At 39.1% G+C, this 23,015-nt stretch overlaps 1 protein-coding gene across 3 annotated transcripts in view; it reads left to right on the top strand.

Annotated features, from left to right (window-relative positions):
- The window catches only part of OIP5 (Opa interacting protein 5), a 38,426-nt gene that overhangs the window by 3,542 nt on the left and 11,869 nt on the right, over positions 1-23,015 (top strand). Inside the window, exons 2-4 of one of the 3 annotated variants that reach the window (XR_011920899.1) lie at positions 5,880-5,946; positions 8,884-9,003; positions 16,894-17,016. Coding sequence is in view for 2 of the 3 variants with exons in the window: in XM_072412070.1 (XP_072268171.1) it covers positions 5,880-5,946; positions 16,894-17,016 (190 nt within the window). In the remaining variant the exon portion in view is untranslated. The remainder of the gene's footprint in view (positions 1-5,879; positions 5,947-8,883; positions 9,004-16,893; positions 17,017-23,015) is intronic. The other 2 variants (XM_072412070.1, XM_072412071.1) reach the window with 2 other exon arrangements.

The following is a 23,015-nucleotide window of genomic DNA, read 5'->3' as shown; positions in this document are numbered from 1 at the left end:
TGTCTGTATTAGTCTGTCATTTGCAATCCCTATTTAATGTACAGCGCTGCGTAATATGTTGGCGCTATATAAATCCTGTTTATTAATAATAATGCATGGAGGGTACTATTTGTCTGCATGTGATTTATATGCTTTTACACTTGTATAGATTTAGTTGAAAATCTTTGCCCTTTTTCTTTTTTGTATGCCACCTTCTTGCTGCATTTATCCTTTGACGACTTCCAACTGTGCACTCCAGGGGTGTTTCAGGAGTTGGATTTCTCTCTTTATTACCAGTGTCTGGATTTTACTGTGTTCAAATTCGGTCCTTGTTGCATTTTGGCTAATGTTTTATTAGCCAGGTGTTCCTGCATGATTTTGTTGGTCAATATGTCTGTGTATATGTTACAGCACTTAACTATACATGGTATGTTTTGTGCCTGTACATGATATGTTTTGTGCCTTTTTTTATCTATAACACAATAAAAACATTTACATGATTTCCTAAGTAAAAATTTATTTACAAGCAGTTAGAGGAACTAAACTAAAAACTGCCCAAAAAAAATACGCTTACCTTTAATCCCGCAGGGCAGTCCTATCCATCCAGGGGTGTCTTGCATCTGGTCCCACATCGTCCCTGAATCAGAACTCTGGATGCCATCATCTTCGTCTCTTCTTCAGGGTTCTTCATCCTACATCACCCGACCCAGACACAAAATCGGGTGACGTAGGATAAAAAAAAAATTTGCCAATCTCGGGCACACGCAGAAGAAGCATCGAAGAGCCTTCGTCAGGCATCCCGGGAGGCTTTGCGCGCCCATTCATCTGAACTAGGGGACAGTATGCACCCCATACATACTTCCTCCTCCATAGGCTGTGTAGGGGAAGCAATAATCAAATCTGTAGAAAGAAAAACTAAATCTATTGTATGTTCTTGATATATTTTTAGGCTTGAGTATTTGGCAATATCTTACCTTCATGTTCAGGGTGAACCTCTACCTCCTGCTCTGGCTCTGCCTCCCTGTTTTAAACTTTGTGGTCCCAATTAAAAACAAACCCAAATTACTAAACATATCAAAAATACAGGTTGCCCCCTCCCCAAACACACCTGTTGTAGTTAATAAGCACAATCAACATATAGTTGCACCTACGTTTTTTGGCAGTGCGACGTCTGAAATCCTCAAGCATGACCCTCTTGCGATTTTCCAACTTAGACCAGCGCTTACAGAGATGGTCCTTGGAACACACAATCCCAAATTTCTCCTCCAGCCTGCTCTGCACAGTATCCAAGATGCGATCCCTTCGGGCATTTGAATGTGGATAAAATGCCCTCCTGCCATCGTTATAAGCCTTGTCAAGGAAGCTCACCATGACCACCATCTCGGCATGACTCATGGGTGGTGATCTTCTGATGTTTTGACTTGGCTCTGGCACGTTTTCTAAATATCGCAAGCACAGGATAGGATGTCACAGGACAGGAAATGCAAGGTGTGCTGGGAAATCAACAGTTTAAGGTCGTCCATGGGTGTTCCTTCGTTCTTACGATTTTTTTCCCGGGATCGTTTTCTTTCTTGGAACATTCTCATAAGGTAGGTTTTGCTGCTTTGCCTGTCCTTGTTCTGTATTTCAGTGTGTGGTGGTGTAAGGTGACTAATGGAATTTTTTTCTGTTTTCCAGAGATCGTGGCCTATGATGCGTTCAACAACCCAGACTTCATCCGTGAATTCATTAAAACCTACAGATCCTATCCCTGTCTGTGAAAGGTGAATTCTGGAGAGTATGCAAACAGGTATCTAAAGATGAAGGCTTACGATGCTATGGTGGAGATCTGCAAAAGCATAAATCCTGAGGCCAAGATCCAAAACTTGCGCACCATGTTCATAAAAGAATTGAACAAAGTGTGAAGGCTTCACAGAGGTCAGATCTCGGCGCAGAAGATGTATACATACCTAAATTATGGTACTTCAACAAGAAATGTCTTCTGTCAGCGTGGAGTCTGGGAGAGGAGAACAATGATGCAGGGGAATGTACACAGAGCATTGATGAGACTGCTGATATTTTCATGACACAAGACCCAGGTAAGTTACCAACAAACATTTTTATTGTACAATTTTTGAAAACATGGTTAGTACATTAGTACAGATTTTTATTGCAGTGAAACGCACATTGTGGTCAATTCTAAATTGTCATGCTATCCTGCCATTCCGCTGCCCAGTTGTGTTGAAGTATCCACTGTCTGCTGGTGGGGTGATCCTTACATGTTTCCCATCAATTGCTCCTCCACAATTAGGGAAGTTCCAGAACTGTTAAAAATCTGAAGCGATGGCAAGCCATTCCTCAGGTGTATCAGGAAACTTTCCTTTCTTGCAGACTTCCTCCAGTGACTTAGTGGAGACTCCACCTACTGCAACATCAACTCCGATGACTTCCAGCGTCAGCCAAAAAAGGAGTTGGAAAATAAGCGAACTTTGCAGCAAGAAATGACCATACTCAGCCATAAAGGGGATGAGTTTGATGCCTTCAGCATTGCTGCAAAACTCCAGAAGATGACCCCAGAACAAGCATGTGCTGTGGAGCTGATGGTCACTGATGTGGCCACCAAAGGGTTAATGCAGCAATTCAACCCACACTAGCCTCACCCCCTCCTGATCTAACTACCCTCCAAGCCACCAATATGAGCACTGCCACTGCCCTTCTTCAGTTCAGCCAAGTGACTATAGTTTGGGCTATGAAAACCGCCAATATATGGATTTATAACGTTAATGTTTCACAACTATTTATTGTAGTTATGTTTCTGTTAACATTGCGATTTATACTTTTTATTAAACACATACACGCTGACCTTAATTATTGGATACTGTTTTATTGTTTTGATTGGGGTCACCCCTTAAGATCAATATAAGGAACTTGATTTTTTTCTCTGCTTTTCTTTTGTATATTGTGTCTGTTTGTATTGCATAAATTACTAAAAAAAATAAATTACTAAAAAAAATAATAATAAATAATTTGTGCTATAGTTTTACAAAAAAAAGTTGCACATTGTTAAAAGAGATTTTTCAGTGGCAAGGTATCTTACAGTGGCGATCAACCTCTGTTCAGCTGGTATAGACTTTCCCAGGTAGGTAGGTATCTTGTTTCTGTAGAAAAGGTCACACTGGAAAGTAATTTCTGGAAGCACACATCTGACATTCTAAGGTAATTTTTGTAGTCATCTGGGGATGTCCAGCGTAGTTCCATAGCAGATTCTCATTGGTAACAGTGTCTCGGTCCATCAACCAATCTTTACACCAAACCCTGCGCTTCTTCACAGCTTGTCCTTGCACATCATGTTCATCTTGCTCCTCACTTAGCACACACACTGTAGCAAAAGCTATTTTCTTCTTCCTTGAGAAGACTTGGAAAGGCATATTGCAGAGAGAGGCAAGTGAACAGTCTGCAGGACGAACGTTCCTTGACAAAAATGACCGATCGTTCGTACACACTTTCTTTTTGTATTGCCACTCGGAACCTTTATTTCTTGTCGCATCCTCCAGTACACGTCACTTCCTGCATTGCTCAAACGATCGTGCGCGTGTACGTTATCTTTCAAAAATCGTATTGTTACAGCATGTACACAATTGTTCACCATATGATGGTTCAAAATATTTGTGAATAATCATTGATCAGTTGGTAATGGTTCTTTTTCCAGTGATATTTATTGCACGTGTGTACGTAGCCTAAGCCTAATATTGGGTTTAAAGAATGCTTCCAAAAATATTATGAATAAATTTAGGGTAAACATTGATGATCATAAATATAGAAGAAAATTAAAAAAAATATATATATATATATATTTTTTTTTTTTTAATCCCACCTAGAATGAGAAAAGTCAACAAAGTATATTTCCAGTGGGTTTAGAAATTGTTTTTCAAAACACAAATAATGAATATTAATTAAGTGGAAAAATTTAGGAACGTGGTGTTGGTTGATGTAAATAAAATTTTAAATTGGGAAAGGGATAGACCCATACTACTGTGTATCATAATTGGAATAAAAAGTTCAAGTTTGAAGGATAATTATGGGAATTAGGCCTGCAGATAAAGGGGTGGTAAATTTGGATAAGATTACAGAAAGGAAAAAAAAAGTACCTAAACGTTTTTTTTTTTTTTTTTTTTTTTTTTCTTCGGTGCTTCCTTTGTGCATGCCTGAGCATCTCATCTCAATTTGAATATCTAAAGAAATGATTTTATTGGGTTATAATTTGGACCTATATCTTTATTTGATACTCTGAGCTTAATTTCATCATTAACATTTGGAGATTTCTGTGGACAGCATATCATTTTAAATTGGCAGTGTCAGATGTTTGGTTGGGGAATAAATTCTGGATATTTATCCATGTTCTATAACTCAAGCTGGTAATGGCTGGAAAGGATATGGATAAAGAAATTATTCCTTCTTGATAGTTTTGATGGTGGTTTTATTATGAAGTGTAAAAATGACCTGCATAAGCATACAATGTTTTTTTGTTTTTGGACTGTGTTCAATTCCTTGTGCTACATAAGGTGGTGATCACAGCACCCTATCCATTTTAAAGGTGTGCGCTAACTTCTGGGGTGTGAAATTGAATTGTGTATTATTTGTGACATATATTTGGATGGTGCATTATTATTGAATAACTCCTATTCATACTGTTTGAGTATGCTTGAAGATTTTGTTATCCCGATGCATAATATGTGTATAGTGTGGTATGTTACTTTCTAGTGCATAACAAGGACTTTAATTTATTTTTATGAAATGTCCAGTTTGTAGTCTTTTTTTCACAGGGCTCCTAGGGGGCGCTACGGCATGCACAGAAATGGTGTGAACCGTAAGAAGCGCCAACACACGAGTCTAAGCAGTAACCAGGTCTTCTCCAGAGCCTCTAGTGGTGAGCATGTTGCATTGCTGGTTACTGCTAGGTTGCGTTGCTTGGGCACACCAGGGTGGGCAGAAAGATACAGGATACCAAATCACTAAGCAGAAGAATTGTCAAGGAAGGCCAGGGTCGAGGCAGGCGGCAAACAAGAACGGTCAGTTCATAGGCCAAGGGTCAAATACCAGGGATCCAGAAAATAAACATCAGTGACACAGGGGCCATTGGTGACACAGGACTAGGCAACAAGGGGTTAACACAGGAGCTGGACAGGGAAAGCACTGAATTAACAAACAGGTGTACAGGAACTGCTCAGCAGAGCCAGGGGGCCCGGCACTAGTGGAGACAAGTTGCTTGAACGTTGAGTGCTGTGTCTGAGCTAGCTAACAAGCCAGGGATGGTTAAGAGGCTATTTTCAGTGGTATGGGCGAATCTAAAACTTGGGAGCGCAGGTACGCCCAGAGTTGAAACTGCCCGCACGCGCAGGAGAGAGGCGCTTGCACTTTAGCAAGGAAGAGGTAAGTGTGACAATGAAGATAACGGCATAATCCATCTAGAATAATACTTCTATACTGTTGGCAGTTTGAGTACAACCTGACAGATGAACTTTTCAGTGTTTTTGTTTTTTTTTTATTTTTTTTTTTTTTTTTAGCCTAATTTGAGCTTACTCTTTGAACTCATGTTGGCAAGAAACATGTTAAAAGCCGGTTTCTGATTTGTAATCCTATTGTCAACAATAAAAAAAAAAAAATTGTATCTTAGTTGGAATATGTTATCAGGATTTGTATTTAGTATAATTCTGCCAGTGAGGCAACTGAACATGCAAGCAGCCTGCTAAGGTAAAGATGATATATGCTAATTTACATACTATGGTAATAGCTTGATTTTTTTTGTATTATCTAGCTCATAAGTTTGTGAGCAGAATTTTCAAAATATTTTATTTTTTCTTTAATTGCTTGACTAGTACTAATTTATTTTCTGAGTATAACATTAACATTTTATTTTGTAGGAGTTACAAGTGATGTCAACATGAGAGATACCCCTGAGTTTGGAGTTGATGATGACCTGGAAGGCTGGTGGGTTATTAATAATCTATTATTCTTACTGTGCATAAGACTATAAAAGCATTATTTTTTCATGATTGATAATTCATTTTTTTATTATTCACCAAAGAATTATGCGAAGGATCGAGTGAGTTTACCTTGAATTTAAGTTGGTGATGGCACTGGGCCAAGCACCAGTGCTGTCAGATGATCATACATACCTGAAAATACAATGTATTCTTTTAAGTTCCTTACAGCTAAACAAAAGGGGAAAGTCCATACAGAAGAGATATAAAGGTAAAAAAATGCTGTTGGGAAAGGGGACATTAAAGAATTTGTAGTTTGCCCCCTCATAAACGGCGCTCATACTTTAAAGCCTCTCAAAAGGGGTTGTAGAATGTAGGCCTGTTGACCAGATCCCGGTTAGGCTCTGCTAAACCACTTGCCTTCTCCGCTCTTACTCCAACTTTGGGCCTGAAAGAACTTGTGAAAAGGTCTTTCTCATATACCAACTGTTGTTTATCAATGGGCCCACAATGAAGTTGCAACCTCCAAAACACTGTAAAATTTATTCTCCGGGACTTTATAAGGTAGACTTTCTGGGAGAGTCTAGATACAATTAGCACTACAGATTTTATGTGCAAAAGTGCTAAAGCCCCCAGGGGTTAAAAATTGTGGAAAATGGATTGTTTTAGTAAATTCAGGAATGACTGCAACCTTTCTGTGGTTCTGAGCCTACCCAGTAGTTTTGCATCACTTGATTCCCTCAGATTTGCCAGGTCAGTCACTATGGATTCCTTTAGGGCCACTTCCGGGGATACCACATTTTTGTTCAGAATCCAACACCCAGATGTTGCTCAGTTACATTTAGCCTTTTGCTCTGCACTGCAGATACAGTTTTATAGTTTGCAACAAAGTGCTTTTTAGGTAATTCTGCCCTGATGTTCATGTGCCTTCATCTTCCATAATATGGGGTTTTTATTCAGCCAAAATCTTCTTTTACAGGGGCTTCATACAGAGAAACGCCAAGATAAAATTTCAACCTCTTGGTAGCAGCCTTAACAGCCCTGGCACAGTCACAGAATACTGACTTGCATGCAGCTTTGCTAGCTTTTTTTTCTCTTAACATGACTGGGCTGTCAACATTTCTGGTTATACTCTATTTCATAAGAACTGGAATGCAACGAAAGGCTGGTGGTATCTGTCTGTATGTGAGAAGTGATCTGAAAGTGAATGTGAAAGAAGTAATTGTTGATGGAGCAAGCGATAAGGTTGAGGCATTATGGGTGGAGTTGAATGTGAGGTTGAATAACACACAATTATTGGGAGTCTTCTATAGGCCCCCCAGTGCTAAGGCAGAAAAAGAGAACCAACTACTAGCACAGATAGAAAAAGCAGCAAAAAGTGGAAAGGTTTAAATCATGGGAGATTTCAACTACCTGAACATTGACTGGAGTAATGGCACTACAGGAACAGCAAAAAGGAGGAGTTTACGAATTTAATACCATAATTTTATGGTACAGTTTATAGAAGCCCCAAGTAGAAATGATACTCTGCTGGACCTAGCTCTTTCTAACAATGTAGAGCTTATAACAAATGTGCAAATAAAAGAGAATCTGGGTAGCAGTGAACATAATATGATTTCATTTAATGTAAGCTGTAAACAGGAAGAAAAACCAGGAAAGATAAAAACATTTAATTTTATTAAGAGCAAATTTTCCATTATTAAGAGCAGCTCACTGTGATATGGACTGGGAAACAATATGGTCCTCAAAGAACACAGAACAGAAATGGGAATGTTTCAAGCCTGCTCTACAAAAGCACACTGAAAAAATATATTCCAATAGGTAATAAGTTTAAGAGGCTAAAATTAAAACCTATGTGGCTCAGAGCTGATGTCAAAAAAGCCATAAAGAACAAGAATATTCCAAAAATATAGGCTGAAGGATGAAAAACGAAGGACCACTTTCATCATTTGAAGACTATAGAATATAACAAAGATGTAAAAAGGAGATAAAATGTGCAAAACTTCAAAATGAAAGACAGATTGCAAAGGAAAGTAAGGCAAACCCCAAAACAGTTTTTAAATATTTTAATAGCAAAAAGATCAGATCTGCGCATGTAGGCCCCTTAAAGGATGTCTCTGGGTTGGTAACTGGGAATTAAGAAAAAGCAAATATACTAAACACTTTTTTTTTTTTTCAGCTCTATGTACACAAAGGAAAATGTCAGAGCTCAAGTCCAGATTCTTAATAGCAATGTCACTGCCTTAAATGGTTCACAATGGGTCAAAATTGATATGATTGAGAAACAGTTGGGCAAAATTAAAGTTAAGGTTGACAAAGCACCAGGACGTGTCCTCAAAGAGCTAAGCTCTGATATTTCAAAGCAATTATCTAAATTTTTAGAGACTCTTTAATCACTGGCATGGTACCGATGGATTGGCATAAGGCCAATGTGAGTCCTATCTTCAAAAAGGGAGCAATGTCTTTACCAGGTAATTACAGACCGGTTAGTTTAACGTCCATAGTTATAAAGGTCTTGGAGGGTTTGATAAAGAACCACATAGAGGAGTTTCTGCTAGAAAACAATATTATAAGTGTTATTCAGCATTGCTTCAAGAAAGACTGAAGTTGTCAAACAATTTTACTCTCCTTTTATGAGGCGATAGGTAAACAGGTAGACAGTGGAATAGCAGTTGATGTAGTGTACTTGGACTTTGCTAAAGCATTTGACACCGTACCCCACAGACAGTTATTATGCAAGTTAAGGTTAATAGGTTTAGAAAAGTCAATCTGCAAATGGATAGAGAACTGGCTTAAGGACTGCATCCAGAGAGTAGTGATTAATGATTCATACTCTGCATGGTCTGAGGGTATTAGTGGTGTTCAGTGTTAGGACCTTTACTGTTTAACATCCTTATTAATGATATAGAGTTTGGGATTAAAAGTACAATTTCTGTGTTTGCAGATGACACCAAACTATGTAATGGAATTAAGTCCATACAGGATGTCTATAATCTACATGCAGACCTGGATGTACCGTTTGATTGGGCAGACAAGTGGCAAGTGAAATTTAATAAAGATAAATGTAAGTGTTTGCACTTGGGAGCTAACAACAAGCATGCTTCATACTGTCTAGGGCAGGGGTGTCAAACTCAAATACACAGAGGGCCAAAATTAAAAACTTAGACAAAGTCGCGGGCCAACCTTGAAATTTATTTAAACATTTAGTACATTTTTCCTTCTTATTAGATATAAACCGTTTTCATGGTTCATGGAAACAAATAGGTTTTGCTTCACATTCAATCTGGAACAAGCTTATAATTGGGAAAGAGGCATAAAAATTATTTTTTTTAAATTTTATTTAAGAAAAAATCTTATGCCTCTTTCTCTATTTGCAGCCTTCTGAGTTAAATTTCAGTGGTAACCTTGCACAGGCTAACAATATTCTATTATGAAAATCCAACCATTTAAGTCCATGCCTTGGAGTAGCAAGGAAAAGAACAGCTGAGGGGAAGTGCTGGAAATGCCAGACGCGGCCAATGCGGAGCTAAATCTTATGAGTGGCCCACCGCTGAAACTCCCGCTCCAGTAGCGCCACTACTAAAATTCCCGGCAATATATGCGTCTATAAAACAGTCCAATGTGGGGCCACACATAGGCAGAGAGCCCGCTGGTCTATAGACGCGAATGAGGATGGGAATTGTAGTAGCGACGCCATTTCAATGCGGTGGCGGGCCAGGTGCAGTTCATATTTAGGATTTAAAGCTAGCAAGTACTTTCTTGTATTAAAAGAGAAATAGACTGCAGAGATGGAGACATAATCATGCCCCTGTACAAAGCATTGACCAGTTTTGGGCACCAGTTCACAAAAAGGACATTGTGGAATTGGGGGGAGTACAGAGAAGGGCAACTAAACTAATAAAAGGAATGGCAGAGCTCAGCTATGAGGAGAGATTAGGTGAACTGAATCTATTCCCCCCCTAAGAAGAGACCTTTAAGAGAGCATATGATCACCCTGTATAAATATATAAATGGTCTATATAGAGAACTCTCTTCCCAATTATTCACTTGACAATCATTACAAAGAACAAGAAGGCAATCTTTGCGTCTGGAGGAAAAGAAGTTTAGCTCTGGATAAGGAAGGGATTCTTCAATGTAAAGTCTTTGAAAATGTGGAATTGGCTCCCTCAGGAAGTAATTTAAGCAACTACTATAGATTGCTTTAAGAAAAAGCTATATGTTTTTCTAGAAGTTTGCTAATATGTTCCACCCGAAAGAATAGCCCCAATGGATAATCAAAGGAGTGGACTGCTATTTGTCCAGCCTGTGGTTACATATGGTGTATCTGTGGGAGGAAGAGAAAGAGGGAGAGAGGGAAAGGCAAGCTTTTGAAGGGCAACCAGAGTTAAATTTAAAAACACAAAATTTTATTGTTTCAACAACATTATTTAAAAGATTGAGAGCTGTGTCTCTATAAATGAATTCTAGGCCAAAAATATACCACTAGTTTTGCAAAAAATAGCAATATGGTGTAGTCTACTGGGTTAGCGATGGCGGTAAGGTGTCCTACCGGACGTGTTTTGCCCAAACCAGGCTTCCTCAGGGTTAAGGGGGGACCTTAGAATTTATAACGATATACAGTATTAATAATCTATATATATACTGTATTTTTCGCCATATAAGACTCTCCGGAATATAAGACGCACCCAATTTTAAAGGAGGAAAATACAGAAAAAAAAGATTCTGAAAGATTATTCCGCTTCTGATCACTCATGTGCCATTCATACCGGTATTCCCCTTCTGATCACTCATATGCCATTCAAATTCCCTTGCTGATCACTCTGTGCCTTTCAAATTCCCTTTCTGATCACGCTGTGCTTTTTTTCCACTGTACGGCAGTTAGGACAGGGAACAGCAGGTGCCACCGTGCCGGCTTCTTTCGCTTTACAGACAGAAGACATGATGCTGGCAGAGGAGAGAAGAGAAACACGCTGCATGCAGCCAGAGACACACGCAGGATCGGGTATCGGGTGAGTATCTTATTTTAATTATTTTATAACACATTTGTCGTATAGGACGCCCTAACTTTTCCCCCCCCAGTTTTGGGGAAGAAAAAGTGCGTCTTATACGGCAAAAAATACGGTATATGCAGTGCTCAACCCAGAATTTTTTTTTTTAAGCGGGGTGGGAAGAAATTGTAGGTGGGTGGCAGCCCCTGTATTGTAACCAAACTCTTTAGTAACCACCCAAAAACAGCCGTGTGGGTGCTAAAAAGTGCCGGGTGGTGCACCCAGCAAAGCAGACCTGGGAGAACCTTGGCTCACGTTAGACTAATCTTTACAATTAATCAATAAAGAGAAAAGGTAAAAGAAACCAAACAAGACTTACTTTTATTGTTGGTGCTTTTTACCGCATGAAGAGCCTTGTGATACCGAATTGCTACTTGTAAGTGATTTGATAGTAAGCCTGATATCAGTTTGGACGTACTGTGGTTTGGAGAGAGTAGAATGCAAGGCATGGGTAATTATAAATGACTATTTTAATATATGAATAGGTGTGTGAGCACAACTAATATTTTTAGTGTGGTTTCATTTATGTATTATATAGTTAGCTAATAGGGCTACTGTAACGTAGGGCTACTGTAAAAAAGATAGTGTTAATATAGATAATGTAGCAAGTATTATTAGTAGGACACTGATTTACTAAAGATAATTTTTTTGTTACTTCTAGATAGAAAATATAGGATGTTATGATGTAATTATCAAATTTGGCCACATGATGGCGCCAAAACATCATTACCTGCTGGTGTTTCCAGATGTCCCAGTGGAGTGAATGGTGTGATAGAAATGTGATGGAGAAATGGCTATTTGGGCCCCTACCTTAGTAAAAGTAAATGACCGTGATCCAGCAGGGGAAGAATAAGTGTTGTCTTCTCGTATGGCGCTAAGACCGAGACGAGGGTTTTGCATTAGTAAGTTTGTTGTTTTGTAGAAAGGATGTTTCAGTGGTAGTTCAGAGAAAATACTCACTATATTTTCGTTGTGGTATGTGGGTGAGCTGCGGGCAGTTATCCAAAAGGGGACAGTGCTGTCTGCTGCTCATGCTTAAATGGGTTAACCCATCTATGTGACGCAAGAGTGCTTCCGCCCTTACTCTTTGTGTGTGTCCCTAGTTCCGCCCTGACTCTTTGTGTGTGTGTCCTGGTTTGGTGGTTCCGCCCTTACTATTGTTGTGTATCCCAGATTATGGGATATAGTGGCTTCCACCCTTACTTGTGTTTAATTAAGTGGGGTGATGTATGTGTTAACTGTAAATTTTTCAGCAAAGTTATTTTTCAGCAAACGAACTGTTAATTTACTAAAATTTAGTCTAGCTATTCACGGGGATAATATTTATTCTACTGATATGTACAAATAAATCTTCGGTTAAGAGAGGTAAAAAGAAGTTATCTTTGTATATGTTTTAAGCATATGGGGGTTCTAAGCAGCAGCAATAAAAACCATATATTTCAGAGATTTAACATATCATGTAATGTATCAAAGAGATAACATATCATTATCATCATATCAAAGAGATAGCATATCATTAAAGTGGTTGTAGGGAGGATAAAATAGACGTATATATTGTAACAAGCGTTATCAAACAGGAATTAATAAAATATATAAGTACACACATCTGTTGTAGTATGTTGGACAAGTATACATACATTTAAATAACATTGCATGATAGCTAGTCACGCAGTGAACGGTGGAAATCATAAATCAACATTGTTTCCTATAAAGAATATGTGTCTAGTTCGGTCCTAATCAAGAGGACCTGTGTACAGTATTACAGGGTAAATTGTTAAAAATCATAAAAATTGACAATACATATATGTGCATCATGCAAAATAAAAAGTAATGATCTGTTTCTTTAATCCTAATTGCATTATTGGTAAATATCATACAGTATGTAACTGGTATGTGATAGATATGCAATGAATTCATTGCCGTAAAGTACAATAAGAAAAGGTTTGGAAAATTAGTTAGGAATGTGGGCTATGGGCTAGCTGAAAGAAGTTTTTAATGTTTGGAAGGGTCATTTAAGATGGTAAAAAGGGTTTGAAGGAAAGTACATTGTTCCACCCAGGTGGTGTTATAGCATTTAATGAAAAAATCTATTTAGCTTCCTGGCGGAGTAGGATATTATCTATATCCCCCCCCTCTGGGGTTGGATGGTACCCGTTCTAATGCTAAAAATGATATGCAGTCAGTGTTGAAGTTGTGGCAAATTCATTCATGATGACTGATTGGAGTCATCATTTTTCTGTTTTTTATTGTGTAGATATGTTCTTAGATCCTTTTTCTAAAGGCTGTCTTGGTCTTGCCTATAAAGAAAGGACCACAGATACATGAGATGAGATAGATAATACCCATAGATGAACAGTCTATATGTTGTTTTAGCCTATATCTGGTGCTGTTCGGCAAGTTGTTGATTCTTTGTTCTTTGATCCAAGGGCATTGGTGACATTTACTGAATTTAAACACCCCAGGTGGTGCTTGACTTGGGTTGGGATATGTGTTCATGTGGAAGTGGCTGGAGACCAAGGAGTCTTTCAGGGATACGGACTTCCTGTACATTAGGTTAGGTCTCTTGTTTAGAAATTTTGCTGTGCAGGAGTCACCTAATAAGATATGCCAATGTTTTGTGAGTACTTTACCAATGATGTTATGTTGACTGTTGTAAGTAGTGATAATTCTCACGGTCTCATCCCAAGGTGGGGGGTTCCTATTGGCGATGGGATACCCCGTTTTTGGGATTTCGCTCTATAGTAAGACCTCTTTAATAATTTTTTTGCTGTATCCTCTTAGAATCAGTCTGTCTCTCAGTGCTTTGGCTTCTACCTCGAAGTCCTTGTCATCTGTACAATTCCTCCTGTGTCACAGATATTGGCTAAGTGGTATGCTTCTTTTGAGAGGTACAGGATGCACACTGGAGGAGTGCAAGATTGTATTTCCTGCTGTTTGTTTCCTATACAGTGTTGTATTAATTGCCCCTGCTTCTGTTTTCATTATCATCGTGTCTAAGAATGGTACTTCTTGCTTATGGTAGTACATTGTGAAAGAAAGATTGTAAATATTATGTTGAATTTCTCAAAAGAATTCCTTGAGTGATATCTTTGTACCTCTTCCAGCAATATATGAATTTCTTGTATTTGAAAAGATTGGGGTTGGTTTTAAAAGTTTTTTTTCTAGAAGCACAGAATATAACTGGGTTTTAAGGCTTTAAAGTAAAAATAACAGTGACCGTTGATCCAGGGAACATCTGATTGCCTCATGGAATCAGGAAGGATTTTTTTCCCCTGTTGAAGCAAATTGTACCAGGATTTTTTTTGCTTTCTTCTGGACCAACTATGTCCATAGGGTTTTAAAACTGGGATATGTTTATTTCCCTAGTGGTTGAGCTTGATGGATTTATATCTTTTTTTTCAACCTGACCTACTATGTAACTACACCTCACCCTTATGGCAGTTGCAAGAAGTTGTGGTACTCCTGTAAAATGCTTTAAGAGCAAAGGGACATTTAGTACACTTGCATAGATGTCCTGAATCTCTTGCAGTAGATATATTTAGCTAAATGTGTCCATTCCAAACCATGTTAAAGAACTGCAGAGGATTGTAGAGGGCATGACAGGTGGGAAAAACAAAATGTATGACAGTGGGCAGTACAGGCAGAAGATGGAGGGTATAGCATAGTTGGAATGCACAGGGAAGGATTGTGCATTGTGAGACAGGAAGCAGTGTGTGCAGAAGTGTGGGGGTTATGACTGGGCAGAATGCACAGGAGATGAGTGCAGATGGTAATATATGACCTGATAGTCCTGGATTCCATGTGGGATAGCTCTAGCTGTGTGAGTGACAGTGACTACTCTAGGAAACCTCACTGTCGGTTCAGAAGCAAAACAAAGCACTTAGCCATAGTATGATGACTATATTTTATTTATTTGTTAACATAACAAAACCTATTTTATATTAAGCTTAATGTTTTTTAAGGCCAAGTTTCAACTGGCAGGCCCCACTCTGTACGCAGTCATGGCTGTTACACTGTTGCCCCAGGCTATAGTGGTGTAGGTTAAAACTTTACAGAGATTTCCTTAATAAGGCAGTAAGTAGTATCCCCTTGCTAGAATGTTCGAATATGTTAACTCAGTTGGCCTTTTTTTTCTGCTTTCCCTATGCATATAGCAAACACTGAGCTCTATTTCTTCTTTCCTATGGTGGGTATATTCTGTTAAGTCTTGAGTCTTGATGATGGAATGGCACCTGACTTAAGCACCTTTTCTGGTCAGAAGTGTTCTGCCTAGGAGCTTAGACCTTCCCTGCTAGCTCCTTTTCAAGACCCTTCAGTGACTGCTCAAAGACTACTTTTAATTTGTCAATAAGGTCTTGACCCCAGACATAAAATTCTCTCACCTGCCAAACCCTGTGTAATGAAAATGCCTGGCCATCAAAACACTTTCTTTTGGGAGAGATCAATTGTTTGAGTAAGGTAAGTACTAGGGGCGTGAAGTAGCATCCAGCAAATTGAAAGCACACTAGGGAGTGTGAAGTTCTGACCATACAGAAGGACTTGTTACTTCCATTTACTGTCATTCTAGTGCATTGTTTATCGACCATTTTAACATGGGGGAACCCCTTGAAATAGCTCCCTACTATAATTACTTTATCCATAGCTTACAGAACATTAGTGTGATGGTCAAAAGGAAGAATGCCTCCTACGTTCCTGGCCTGTGGGAAGAATGCCGCCCTTACAGATAGTCAAAAAAGATCATTGAGAGGTCCAAAATTGCTCATTGCTCAAGGAACCTCTACCAACCTCTGGAGGAACTACAGATATAGAGGTTTATAACTTAGGGGGAAAATTCATATTAACTATTTATACTACAATATATGTATCACCTTAGGCTATGTACACAGGTGCAATGGTTCTCGTCCGATAAACGGCTCAGGGCGGATATCGGACAAAATTCTAGCATGTGTACAGCACTCGTCATCCATCGTCTGAATGACAGTCCTGGCAGATCTATGGACGATGAATGATGGTAATGAAAGTGAAGGCAAAAAGCGTGCAGCGGGGTGCTGCTTCCGTCGCTCTTCCCCTCCTCTCTCTATAGAGCAGAACGGTGCTGTATGTACAGCACTCGTTCATGCATCGTGCAGTCATTAGTTGTTGGAAAGGATCGTGAAAGATCTTTTTCCACGACAATTATTGCATATGTTTGTAGCCTTAGACTTCACCTAAACCCAACTATGTAAATATAAAGGGCAAAGTAAGGTTTTAGTGTGTGTGTTTCAATATGAATGACTGTTCCTGCAAATCAGATTGGACTCTTCAGCACTGATTGATATGAAAGCCTATTAGTTTGTGGAATTACACTTTCAGTGTTCAGAAAAAAACAATGGCTTTGTTGTAGTCACTACTTCATTCTAATGTTGATGCTATGACTTAAATAGTATAGATGTCATCACCCAAGGAATCCTTACAAGTTAAAGTTATCAGCCCAAGTTGACTCATTCCTCCATTTTACACTGAAAAAACAAAACACCAAAGTCCAAAGAAAAAAGAAACTTTTTTCCTAAACAATATTGACTAGGGAAAACCTAAAATCCCACTCCCAATTGTAATGGCGTTATCGCCAAAAAAAAGGTCCATAATAAAAATAAAAAAAAGTAAAAGTATTGGACAATAACTGGGTAAATATACATGATATTTTGACACCTGTAATAGCCTGTTATATATGTCTGATTTTCTTATGTCATGTTGGGTGCAATTTGTTTACAGATTTAGTCACTCATTGGCAAAAGTATGGGCATAATCAATAATATGTAACTCATAGGCCAAGATTTCTATATGCTTGTTTTTTTTCATTTGGATACTTACATCTAAAAAAAATTTCAAAACCTAATTTCTCCTAACATTTTTTTTTCAATCTATAGTGCGTTTAATCATCTGACATGCAAAGGTTGTGGTACCCTAATTGGCTTTAATTTATTTTCTGCAACCCGTCCATATATGCACCTGCGGGGATTATTCTGCCTTCTTAAACAGCACCTTTTGTGGTAAGATTTTTATTTTAAATTTATTTTGGAAGGTTTCTCATAAGCGTGCTACATTATTGGGCGGCCAGGCTAGTTTTACATTTTTAGGTTTTTGAATATATCAGTAGTTCCCAAAGTTCTGTGGTGAAAAACCACTTTAAATCAAGTAACACTGCTTTTTGATTGCTGCTTGCATATCACTTCAACGTTGTAGGCTGCACTTTGTTTGAAGCTGATGTCTTTGAAAAGAAAACATGTGCTAAAGAAGTTGTATCAAAAGACATTGGTGGGAGGCGTGGCTTGGATGCTGCCGAGAGCAGATGCACGCTACTAGAGCTCCTGGACCTCCCTGCTTTCTGCTTCTAATTCCTGGCATCCACGATACAAGATAGGCTGGCAGCGCAAGTCCAAACCCTCGAGTACATAATTTGCAACAAGGGGAAATACAAGCCCTGCATGTACGCATTTGAGAATATCTTTCCAATAGTTCCTACCCAGCCTTGAAGAAGTCGGAGGTCGACACCCTTAATCGAGAAATTTCTGAGGAGATTTTCGCCACAATTAAGAGCCTCCCACACCATAAAGCTCCAGGGCTGATGGTTTCTCATACACATATTACAAGACCTTTGCCCCCACCCTGGTCCCTCATAAGTCAAACTTTTTTAATAGCTTTATGGAAAGGTCCCATGCTCCATTTTTTTATACCTCGGTTTTTCATAAACTGGGTAAAGATCCACAAAACCCCACTAGTTTTTGCCCCATTGCATTGTTGAATACTGACTTGAAAATCTTTACTAGGATACTAGGCACTCGTTTAGGCACTTGCCTACCTTCGATTGTTGCCAAAGACCAGGTCAGTTTTTATTTCAGCACGTCAGGCAGGAAGACAATACAAGGTGTACTATAGAAATTATAGACACTTTAGGTAAAATGGAAACTAGTGCTGTTGTTTTAAGTTTAGACGCAGGAAAGGCATTTGATCGCCTTAGCTGGCCATTTATGATAGAGACTCTACAAACAACGCGGATAAAAGATCCTTTTCTAAAGGCAATCTCTGCCTTGTATTCTAAACCCATTGCAGAAGTTACACTTTTGCATGCCAACTCCCCTTCCATTACATTTCACAATGGCTCAAGGCAGGGCTGCCCGCTTTCTCCACCTATTTTTTGCGCCTTTGGCTCAACCTTTGGGGGAACCCATTAAAACCAAGCATTTCACAATAGCACTCTATGCAGATGATATTCTCTTAATTCTCTTCAACCCCTGCATGACTTGTCCAAAACATTGTGAAGATTGGGTAGAGTATTGCAGCCTCTCCAGGTAAAAAAAAATCAATTTGACTATAACAGAAGCCCTTCCAATTAATATACCTGGATACCTACTACAACACTTTCAATCACAATACTCCTATCATTGGAAAACAGATTCCCTAAAATATTTGGGAATTCATTTGACTCCAATATATGTCTTTTTAAACACAACTATGTACCTCTCCTTAGGGTACTTACTCAGCAAATAGAAATCCCTACCAATTTCCTTTTTGCCAAATTTCCTATACCTATTTTCTATTTTCCCGGTACCAGTTCACCATAAAACATTTAGAGGACTACAGACGGCAATCCTGGATTTTATTTGGGGATACAAAAGGCACAGGCTGCCCAAAACTGTTTTATGTGCATTGCTGAGTACCGGAGGACTGGGAGTTCCAAATTTTTCTAAATATTTCTATGCCGCACATCTCAGACTTCTAGCCTCATGGTCAACTCTGCAGTCCTTTAACCATTGGGCCGAACTGGAAAAGCTATGGCTGGCTCCAACTCGCCCTAATTCTATGCTATGGAGCACCAATATTAGGGTTTCTGAATCCACCCTGGCGACCCCATTGCTCACCTCTTCTTTTACACTCTGAATATTCCTGATAGCACTACACACCTCATGGCATGATTATCATCTTTTCCATTGTGGGCAAATTGTTCAGCCGTGTACATGTAGACTTCTGTCATTCCAGGAGACCCAACACAAATTTGAGGGCGCTAGAATTACTGTCTTCAGTTATCTGCAAATTAGGCATATCGCCCAGACTCTTGCAAAAGACCTAATATTTTCACCCCCTACATCTTTTAAAAAAAAATCTGTGCTAATGGGCCAGCACAGAGGGTTATGATTACAAGTTTTTATCAAATACTACAGATGGACCAGCTTGCCCCTAATGCTAAATATAATTTCATGAAAAAATAGGAAAGGGTTTTGGGTAGAGAATTCCCAGAGGACCTATGGAAAATTATCTGGCAACAAGCCTAGAAAAGCTCGCTATGTACAGTTTAAAAAGAAAATACCTAAAAGATCCTTATATAATGGTTTTTGACCCCAGAAGTCTTTCACAAAATGTATCCCTCGACAAGCAATAGTTGTTGGTGATGCTCCATGGAGGTTGGCACTATACACCATATATTTTGGTCATTTCTTCGTATAGTTCTATATTGGCAAATGGTCAATAATCTCCCTGAGGAGATATTTGAAACCTTGATTCCATTGGTTCTTCTTTTAGGATTACCAATTATTGTTTTTACTAGACTTAACAAAGGTCTCATGCCTAATATTCTTACTGTGGCCAGATGTTTAATAGCCAGTCTTTTGGAAATTGGTCACATTAAGGATGTCTATTTTATGGAACAAATGACAGCGAGAATGTATGATATGTTGCTTATGCCCCATGGTTTATGCTATGAAGGTAGATTTAAACACTTGCAACCCAACTAAGACTCAAAGTCCCTTTTTTTCCCTTTTTGTACTATCTTTATATTTACTTTGTATTGTGAAAACTTCAATAAAAATACATTTATTCCAAAAAAAAGACATTGGTGGGACACCTGTCCTACAAGATTTCTAGGTCTTGGCCATATGCACTGGGGGATGGGGTACTGGTATTGAAGAAGAAATGGGCAGGCTGTAAGGCACGTGTTTCATATGTTGTATCCTTTTTAAGCCCCAAGAGTTGTACCTGGGTGAAGCTGAAACAAAGCTGGAGAAGACAACATGGAGTGTAGGTACCTCTAAATGCAGTTGGTGGGGAATAAGGTATTTATTGCTCAAATGCCTACACGTGGATACAAATTTTGAAAAAGAAAAAAAAAACATTAAAACCTTTTAGCTAATGTTGTAGTTCCCTTAGTAAAAAAAATTGACTTTTATCACCAGCCCAATTACTTTATCAAAAGGCTTACAAAATTCTTGCAGGGGTAGATGCTTGGATTTGGTACTTAATATTATAGATATACTCCAGAACAATATCTTCCAAAAGCCCATTGCCTATGCAATATATTGGCTGGCTGTTTGAGTTTTAGGAAGTATGACTGCTTTGCTTGGAAAGATTTTAATGTATATATGTTGATGTTTGCCCATACTTGTATAGCTTAACTGCATTGTTGTTGGTTAATACATGGTTCAGCCAGTTTGGGTGTAGGGAAAAAAATGGGACCTTTTTATTTATTTATTTTTTAAACAGCCCTATTTTCTGGAGTTTTTATTACAGCAGCAGCTCACTAGAAATAAACCACCAAGTTAGTTAGGTCCATAAATATTTGGAGAGAGACAACTTTTTTCTAATTTTTGTTCTGTACATTACCACAATTAATTTTAAATGAAACAACTGGGGTTGAACAAAAAGATTGCATAAAAATTAGGAACTAAAGCCTTTTTTTTAACACAATCACTTCATTTCAGGGGCTCAAACGTAATTGGACAAATTAAAAGCTGTAAATATAATGTTCATTTCTAATATATGGTTGAAAACCCCTTGCTGGCAATGACAGCCTGTACTCTTTAACTCATGGACATCCCCAGATCCCGGGTTTCCTCCTTTTTAATGCTCTGCCAGGCATTTACTGGAGCGGCTTTCATTTGCTGTTTGTTTGTGGGCCTTTCTGTCCGAAGTTTTCAACAAGTGAAATGCTTGGTCAATTGGGTTCAGATCAGGTGACTGACTTGGCTATTTCAAGAATATTCCACTTCTTTGCTTTAATAAGCTCCTGAGTTGGTTTGGCTGTATGTTTTGAGTCGTTGTCCATCTGTGTTATGAAACGCCTCCCAATCATCTTGACTGCATTTAGCTGGATTTGAGCAGACAGTATGTCTCTGAACACCTCAGAATTCATTCGGCTGCTTCTGTCCTGTGTCACATCGCTAAACACTAGTGTCCCAGTGCCACTGGCAGCCATGCACGCCCAAGCCATCAAACTGCATCCGCCATGTTTTACAGATGATGTGGTATGCTTTGGATCATGAGCTGTTCCACTCCTTCCCTATACTTTTTTTCTTGTCATCATTCTGGTAAAGGTTGATCTTGGTTTCATCTGTCCAAAGAATGTTTTTCCAGAACTGTGCTGCCTTTTTTAGATGTTTTTGAGCAAAGTCCAATATAGCCTTTCTATTCTTGAGGCTTATGAGTGGCTTGCACCTTGCAGTGCACCCTCTGTATTTACTTTCATGCAGACTTGGATATCGATACTCCTCCTTCTTGGAGAGTGTTGTTCACTTGGTTGGCTGTTGTGAAGGGGGTTCTCTTCACCATGGAAATGATTCTGCGATCATCCACTACTGCTGTCTTCCGTGGACGTCCAGGTCTTTTGACCTTGTTGAGTTCACCAGTGCTTTGTTTCCTATGATGTACCAAACTGTTGATTTTGACACGCTTAATATTGTAGCAATTTCCCGGATGCGTTTTTTCTGTTTTTGCAGCTTAAGGATGGCTTGTTTCACCTGCACCGAGTAATCTGCTTTTAAATGCCACCCGGGTCCCCGCCACCCTGCTGCTCGCATCTGCAGTTAGATGCGATCACCAGTAGTATTTCCCGCTGGCATCACCCCCGGAATTTACTGCAGCTGCTCGCATCACCCGGAGATCAGCCTCTGGGTGATGCGAGCAGCTTAAGTGGAGTGAGCAGGGCGGGACATCCCCACGCATCATCTGGCAAGATGTGTGATATCTTCCGGGTGATGCGATGGAGTGATGAATTCTGGGGGCGGGACATTTAAAAGCAAACACTATGTAATCTGCGTTTAAATTTTTTTTTTTTACAGTAAAATACACATAAAAACATAAAAGTATAAAAATACATTTTAGTGCACCAAGCATCTTGCCCAGTGCACTGATTTACATTTTGCCCACTATTAGCCCTGACCTTGATCTGACCTTTTGATGACTTAAAAATCACTTCCTGAATGTATCTTTTCATCACTTTGTCTTTGACCTTGATTGTTCCTGACTGATTGCTGGAGACCACATGGCATCCAAAAGGCATCTCGCCGGCGCAAGCGCTGTTTTGGAGGAATTTGAACACGGCAATAGAGATTTGGAGTCCCTTTTGGAATCGAGCTATAGTGATTCACCAGACAGCGAAAGTGAACTGAGAGACAATTCTGGACCTGGGGTCAGTGCTGTGCGCACATGGTATCCTATTGACCTTGATGCGGACCAGGCAGCACCGCCAAGATTTCCATTCACTGGCGCACTTAGGATGAAAATTGAGGCTGAATGCGGCGACCCCCTGGCATACCTGAAGTTGTTTTTGACCGATGAAGTTATCGAAAAAATTGTTGCGGAGACAAACAGGTAAGCTGCTCTTGTGTTTGCTAACTTTTTTAAATTTTTTGCTAAATTTTTTTGTGCCAACATATATGCTGCTCTGTGTTTGCTAACATATTACTTGCAACCTTCACACTATAAAAGAACATATCCTAAAATACATCTTTTAATTTTGTTTTATGCAGGTACGCTGGACAACAACAAGGTGCTCCACACCTGAGGTTTGTAAGAAGCGGGAAGTGGGAACCTGTCACCAAGGATGACATTTGGCTGTTTTTGGGCTTGGTGATTCCCTCATCATGAAGTACCTGCACTTCGCAAACAATGAAGAATTTGATGAGACTACCCATCCCGCACCAAAACCGAAGAAAGATTGGGAAGTGTCTCAGACGATTCTACAAAATTTCCAGCAAACCTATGTGCCAGAAAGAGATGT

This window comes from Pyxicephalus adspersus, chromosome 5, assembly GCF_032062135.1.
Source record: "Pyxicephalus adspersus chromosome 5, UCB_Pads_2.0, whole genome shotgun sequence".
Lineage (NCBI taxonomy): Eukaryota > Metazoa > Chordata > Amphibia > Anura > Pyxicephalidae > Pyxicephalus > Pyxicephalus adspersus.
This window is presented reverse-complemented; position numbering and strand designations above follow the sequence as displayed.